The 7,390-nt window shown below is 44.2% G+C and overlaps 1 protein-coding gene across 1 annotated transcript in view; it reads left to right on the forward strand.

Annotated features, from left to right (window-relative positions):
* grin3bb (glutamate receptor, ionotropic, N-methyl-D-aspartate 3Bb) overlaps window positions 1–6,991 on the forward strand; it is a gene marked incomplete at both ends in the record, with an annotated part of 49,700 nt that extends 42,709 nt beyond the window's left edge. The window contains 5 exons of the mRNA XM_083970951.1: window positions 1,028–1,179; window positions 1,620–1,784; window positions 3,373–3,440; window positions 5,112–5,379; window positions 6,452–6,991. Coding sequence (XP_083827077.1) covers window positions 1,028–1,179; window positions 1,620–1,784; window positions 3,373–3,440; window positions 5,112–5,379; window positions 6,452–6,991 — 1,193 coding nt within the window. The remainder of the gene's footprint in view (window positions 1–1,027; window positions 1,180–1,619; window positions 1,785–3,372; window positions 3,441–5,111; window positions 5,380–6,451) is intronic.
* Window positions 6,992–7,390: the final 399 nt, after the last annotated feature.

Here is a 7,390-nt window from a genome sequence, read left to right on the forward strand (position 1 = left end):
TCCAATGACAGTGTCACTCAGCCTGTAGTTTACTGCCCCCTAGTGGCGGCAGAAGCACAGCGTCTGTTAGCGGTGCAGTTGTCAATGTAGTGAAGCATTTAAGCTATTTGATGAATTTAATCAATGCTTCAGTTAACACTGACCGCTAGCCTAGCTTAGCACAAAGTCTGGAAGTAGGAGGGAAACTTCTGGCTGAGCTTATTTTAGCGGAAAGACTAAAACTAGTGGGAAATTACTGGGGATATCTGATATTGGAAATTTGCTGATATCCGATATGCCGCCGTCCAGCACATAATTTCCTTTTTTTTTAATAATAACCGATACTGCTACAGCCAATCATCTAACAAACACGTGTGCTCTCTGCCTGGCTCAGTGAAACAGCCAATCATTTAGCAGCTGTGTAGTCCGATTGCGGCACCATCGCCATGTGTGTTTGTTTACAACAGAACAGCCGTGTAGTGAGAACACGTGGACTATTACTGTGCGTCTGAAGCAGCGGCGACAATAATTACGTAGCGACGGTCCGCCGCTACTTAATTCATAACAAAATCCAGGCATTACGCTATCGGGTTTTCATTATCGACAGAAAAACCGATAACGATATGGACAGATATTACATTTGTATGCTAATATGGGGCCGATATTATCGGTTGGCCGATATTATTGGACATTCCTGGAAATTACATTGAGTGGCTACAGGTTATTGTATTAGCCTGTTATTCATTGTTTATTGATGATTGTCTAAAGGTTATTGTATTGGCCTGTTATTCAATGATTATTGATGATTGGCTATATTGGCCTGTTATTTAATTGGTTATGGATGATTGCCTGTAGGTCATAGAATTAGCCTGTTATTCATTGATTATTGACGAATTTCTACAGGTTATGGTATTGGCCTGTTATTTAATTGGTTATTGATGACTGCCTGTAGGTCATAGTATTGGTCTGTTATTCATTGATTATTGATGAATGTCTACATGTTATGATATTGGCCTGTTATTAATTGATTATTGATGATTGCCTACAGGTTATGGTATCGGCCTGCCTCAGAACTCTCCTCTGTCGTCCAACATTTCCGAGTTCATCAGCAGATATAAGTCAGAAGGGTACATGGACCTGCTGCATGACAAGTGGTACAAAGTGGTTCCCTGTGGGAACAGAGTGTTCGCCGTCACTGAGGTCTGTCTGTTTCCTATTAACTATTCATAAATAACCATGCATGCCTTTCTGTGCAAAACAAGGAGAATGTGATGATCTGAAGTGTTGATGTTGTCACCAAAACTGTTTCAAAGGCTGAAACATCACATGAGTTCATGACCTGAACATCAGACTCTTCATCACGGTTCTTCTGTGAATTCCATAAACTGATTTTTTAGAGTGTTTATCTAATGATAATTTTTATTCTCTTTTATTTATGATCATTCATTTTATATGTTGTTTTTAATTATAGGCTACATGTTTTACTTATTTATTGTTGAAATTAATGCACTGATCTTGATCTCGAACGGTGGATGTGTGAAACATAATTTCGTTTTTATGTGACGCATAAGAATGACAAATAAAACCTATCCTATCCTTCTTCCTTTTCTTCTTCCTTTTCTTCTTCTACCGTCTGTCAGACTCTCCAGATGGGCATCAGCCACTTCTCAGGACTCTTTGTGTTGTTGTGTTTTGGAGTGGGCGGCGCTTTGTTGACTCTGGCAGGTGAACATGGTTTCTACCGCCTGATCCTGCCGCACATCCGCCGCCGACAGAACCTGAAGTACTGGCTGCACACCTCGCAGGTGAGACGTCAGAGGTCACAGCGACATGGTCGGGGTCTGTTAGCCGCCACAACCTTGAGTCGTTTTCATAACAAAAGTGCAAAATTGAGCGGAGGTTCTCTCTTGTTGGGGAACACAGAGGTTCATGTGTGGAAACAACAAACTGAGAAACTCATGTAATGCTAAAGTTGAAGGCAACTGGGGTTTTTTCAGTTCATGAAGATGTTTCATACGGAAGTCTCCTTTAGTTCTAAATGAGGGAATCCCAGGTATTAAAGGGATAGTTCACCCAAAATAGAAATTTCACTCATTATCTCCTCCCCCTCATGTGGACTAAGGGCTGGGAGAAGTTTCAGAGTCCTCCGTGGCTTCTCTGAGTTACAGGGGGTCTCGGCGTAGCAGTGCATGTCCATATAACGGTTGCAAATGGATACCAACTGTCTTCGTAACAAAAAGACACACCAAAAAACATCCAAATACCTCCATGCTGCTCGTATGTAATGTCCGTCTTGTATTGATGCCCCGAAATGCGAAATTATCCCGAAAAATAAGTCTATTTTTCAAGCTTGTTTTTTAGCGGAAGCTTCTCGAAGCTCCCGCTGCAAAACGATTTTTCGGGACAATTTCGCATTTCGGGGCTTCAATACAAGACGGACATTACATACGAGCAGCATGGAGGTATTTGGATGTTTTTTGGTGTGTCTTTTTGTTACGAAGACAGTTGGTATCCATTTGCAACCGTTATATGGACAAATACTGCTACGCCGAGACCCCCTGTAACTCAGAGAAGCCACGGAGGACTCTGAAACTTCTCCCAGCCCTTAGTCCACATGATGGTGAGTAGATAATGAGGGACATTTCAATTTTGGGTGAACTATCCCTTCAACCTTTGGTGGGGTGGTCACCATGGAGCCGGTCCTCAGAGTTGTCAACCCTCTGGATCTATGATTACGCCGGCATGATCAGATCACATGGCGTCTTCAAAGCGCCGTAAAAACTAAACTAGGTCACCTGGAGCGCTGCCTTCGATTTCAGTTTTGGAACTCTCTTCCAGTTATTTGATTTTTACGGACCACGTAAAACCAGAGATGTGATAGCACAAAAGAATATTTATCTGGGGGGATGGGAGGGGCAGACGTTGCTTTCCCCCCCCCCCCCCCATATAGTCAAGAAAAAGAGATTGAATCTGCTGATGAATAGAGACATCTGGTGTGGATCAGGACAGAGGGAGGTATTTTTTCCACTTTGGATCTGATGATTTCTGTGTATTTTATTTTGGCCCAATGTGTTCAAAAGTAGGTTAAAGTGAAAAAAAAAAAATCAGATCATATAGATGACGTTGTAGTGGTAAATTTGAATATTCCTTTGTTTTAATCACTTGAGATGTCCCCACACCCTGCTTTCCCCCCAAGATATCAGATCTCCTTTTGTTTGTTACCCATTTGTGTATTTTAACCTAGAGGAGCATTTCGGTTTTTAGAACTGAAGAAACTTATTCAGATGAAACGTCTTTAAAAAGATCTGACAAGAGGTCCAGTTGTCTTCAACTTGACAATGACGATTGTGAACCTAAGCAGATAAACTGAGAAACTGTTTGTGTGTTTGACAGAAAATCCATCGAGCTCTGAACATGACGTACGAGGACGTGAAGCGTAAGGGAGTGGACAAGGAGAAAAGGTGATGAAATGTAAAGGGATAGTTCAACATTTTGGCAAATTCATAATCCCTATAGAGGGATTATCAGCCTACGTCACTGACGTTCTACTGCGCATGTCGCCTGCAGAAAGAGAGCAGCAAGAGCCGTGATCATGTCTTTTTGTGCTGTTAGTTGCACTAATTGTTTTGATAAAAATAACAAAACGCGCAAAATTTACAGAATAGCGCCAACTCTCACCCCTTTCAAGGCAAACGAGAGAGAAAATAGTACATTGGTGATTCATTTCGAGCAATATAACGTGTTGGATACGTTGGTTTGAATGGTGATAAAGCTAAATGCTCACAGGCACAGCTGTAACGTTATAACTGCAGCGAATGAGTTGTGAAATGTTTACTACGACAGTGACTGAAGACGAGGTCACATACTAATGGAAAGCAAGCTGACATTAATTAACGTTAAGCTATATTGTTTTACATTACCGGTACATACTCAGCCATGCACGTAATGTTACAGTTACGTTATGCAGTTGTTCCAGACTTTAGACATGTCCGTCCTCTTCCCTCGTCTCTGACCAGGCAGCAGCTCAGTCCTCACAGACACTGAGTTTTGTAATCGTGAGTATTTTCCTGAACATTATTGTCTGTTAAATAGCTGTAGGTAACGTTAGGGACGCACAGTGACAGTGTTGTTTTTACCGCTGACCGACGCCGTGCTGTGAGTGTCCGTGGCTTGTCCCGTGGCTGAGTTGCCGTTGCCGCGGTACAAACTCGATCCTCCGTCCTGACGTTTTTTTTTTTTTTCCTGCCGTTATAAAACCGTCTATGTATAAAACACACACTACATCAGTGGGTGATAAACTGTTGTAGTAGGCTGACAACATCGCTAGCAAACACCGCTTTGACTACACTAGATCCATAGAGGTAACCATGACAACCGGTTCTTTCTGCAGTCAGGGGCAGAGACGTGAGCTGCTCAGCGAACACAATGGAGGTGAACGGTACAGATCAACCTGTCCCTCATCAAACTCATCAAATACACAATCCAACAACTCCACTTGCTCTGGTGGACAAGTTGTGACATGCACATTCACCACGCTATGAGATAATAACACAACGTTACCAGACAGAGTTGTTTTAGAGGGAAATGCAGCCGGAACTACATTCCAGACACTGCTGCTGGGTGGAGGGATTTCAAAAACGAACGTAGTTCCGAGTATTTGCTTCATGTGTCGTAATGTAACGTTAAGAGATTTTATTCTGTGGGTAATGGGGGCGGGACTAGATAAGCTTTAGCTTCTCCCGCTTTCCCTTTCGGCCATGTGTATTGTATTATTGGAACTAAGATGAAGTGTGATGATGATGATTTAATTGACATGCCCGAAATAAACAAATAAATAAATAAATAAATGTTACATAATTGTACATGATTATTTCCTAGTGTGGTGAATATACAGGTAACAACTTGTCCACCAAAGCGTTTTGGATTGTGTATTTTATGAGCTCTGCTCCGCCGTCCTAAAAACAGCTTGCACCGACAATTAAAGGTAACAAACCTACTGCTATGACTATAGGGATTATGGCAATGGGCCAATTTGCCAAAATGTTGAACTATCCCTTTAACGACTCTGTAACAACTGAAGGTCAACCGTCAGAGTGTCAGGTGACCGACCCTGTTTCTCTGTCTGTGTTCAGCTGTAACCTGCAGAAGCCTCCGACCGCCCACGGCCCCCCCGCCCCGCCCCCTCCCGGCGGCTCGGCCAAATGGAACAACGAGACGAGCATGGATGACGCCGCCGCCGCCGCCGCTGCCGCCAAGGACGCCCGAGACTTCAAACGAGTTCACTTCAACCTGGAGACCCTCAACACTCGCCGCCTTCTCGCTCGCATCGCTGCCTCCGAAGCCAAGGGAGGCGGGGCTAAAGGGGAGGGGGAGGAGCCGCCCAAGCCGGTGGCGAAGCAGGTAGAAAACCAGCACGTAACTTGAATGAGATCAATAGTAACGAACGAGAGTTTAGCTATATATCATATTTTTCACGCCCTATCACCGTTTAGACAAATCTGAAATGATTGAAGAAACATCACTATTTCAGTGTGTGTGTTTTGTGTTGCTATGTGTTGTATTTATTCAGTTTGGGGGAATCACAGTGTCTAGAAAGCATCAGTGGCTGCAGCTGACGGGGACAGCTAACGGTAGCTAAGCTAACGGCGGTAGCTAAGCTAACAGCAGGACGTCAGCTGTTAAAACCCTCCCGTTGTCGGACACGACATGAAACTACTCTAGTTAGCTCAGTCATGTTGGAACTCAGATATCCGCTGGAGAAAATATTTTTTCATGGACCGTTTATTGAGTCACTGAGTTATTAAAGTTAACCCTCTAGGCGCCCGAGTTTAATCAGGAAAATATTAAGTTTGGATTTCAGGATTTCACAAGGCTGTAGCTTTTAAGTGGTCAGAAATAAATCTATGGTGTAAATGAGAAAAATATTCACTATGACCTAAAGTTTGTGATAGGAGTAAATGTACTCATCTAATTTGCATATTGTGACGTCACCGGGTGGCAGCCCCATTGGATTACGTGACTTCCAGTAATAACTGAATTTGGAACATATTTACACAGGAAAAAAAACTTATATTGACATCTCATCCTCAAAGTAAAGGAACAGGGATGTGATTGGAGCACATTTACAGTCCCCCCCCCCTCCCAACCCCGTCGATCCGTGTCACGGTAGTACCGCGGACGAGCAGCGGTGCCGGCGGGACTCCTCGCCCGCTTCGGCCGCCGTATGACAGACTTCCCCCCGGCCAGGTTCGCCACCTAGTGGTACCAAGCAGTAACAATATAGGGCAGTAGATTTAAAGATATGGGCTGTTTTATCCAAGCATGCTGCCTGTCAAAATAATGCGACTTTGGCACCTAGAGGGTTAAACAGGTAGCTAACCGTTAGCCCAGCTAATCTATGATAACCATGACTAATTACAAAAATGTGCACACGTAAATATTAATGTTTGTCCAATCATTGGTTTTGGCGAAGGTGGGTTTCGGCGGCCGACCGTGTGAGAACGGAGGACCGGCGGCTTCGCTCGCAAGCCTCGTGCTCTCCCTCCCCAAGTCGTCGTCGTCATCCTCTACTACTGCTGCTGTCTCGTCGGCGGCGCGACCCGTCACCACGGCCCCGCCCACCGAGGTGGCGCCACCACCGCCGCCCCCACAGCCCGGCGAGCTGCAGGAGCTGCAGGACCAGATCGAACAGATGAGGGAGAAGCTGAGGACGGCGCTGGCCAGGAGAGCTGAGATCCAGACCACGCTGGCCAAACCTGTCGCCGTCGCCGCCGCTCCGGTGAACACCAACAACAACCTGATCCCGGTAACCACGACGACGACGACAACAGCGACGATGACGATGACGACCGCGGCCCCGCCCACCATCATCTTACCCGCCACCATCGCAGCACCGTCGGTAAAGCCGCTCCCCGCCAACACGAAGTGCGTGACGACCATGACGGACCCGCCGCATAAAGTCTTGTCCAAAGTGCGGACCATTCACAGCAGAGCGACCAATCAGAGGAGGTGATGCTCTCGGTGCGGGTCACATGACCCCCCAGGCCAGCACACAGCGGCCATTTTAATCAGCTGAGATTTGATAGATGAAGAGTTTCTTTTAAAACGTGGACAACAAAGAACAAAACGACACAAACTCACAGCATCAATAATAACATCATAATAACAATAAAGTCAGATTATTTATTTTTTATTTAACTTAATAATAATAATAATAATAATAATAATTTTTAAGCCATTTTGCTTTTACAGATTAATTAATGTTCAGGGTGAAATGAAGATATTTTATTGCACTATATATAAGATTTAATGAAACTGGGCCAAATAACACATCTATGACCAATATTTATTTAATTTAATAGGTCTATTTGTTTGTTTTTTAATATGTTTGTTAAAAAATGTTCATGTTAAT

This window comes from Trachurus trachurus, assembly GCF_905171665.1.
Source record: "Trachurus trachurus genome assembly, chromosome: 4".
Taxonomy (NCBI): domain Eukaryota; kingdom Metazoa; phylum Chordata; class Actinopteri; order Carangiformes; family Carangidae; genus Trachurus; species Trachurus trachurus.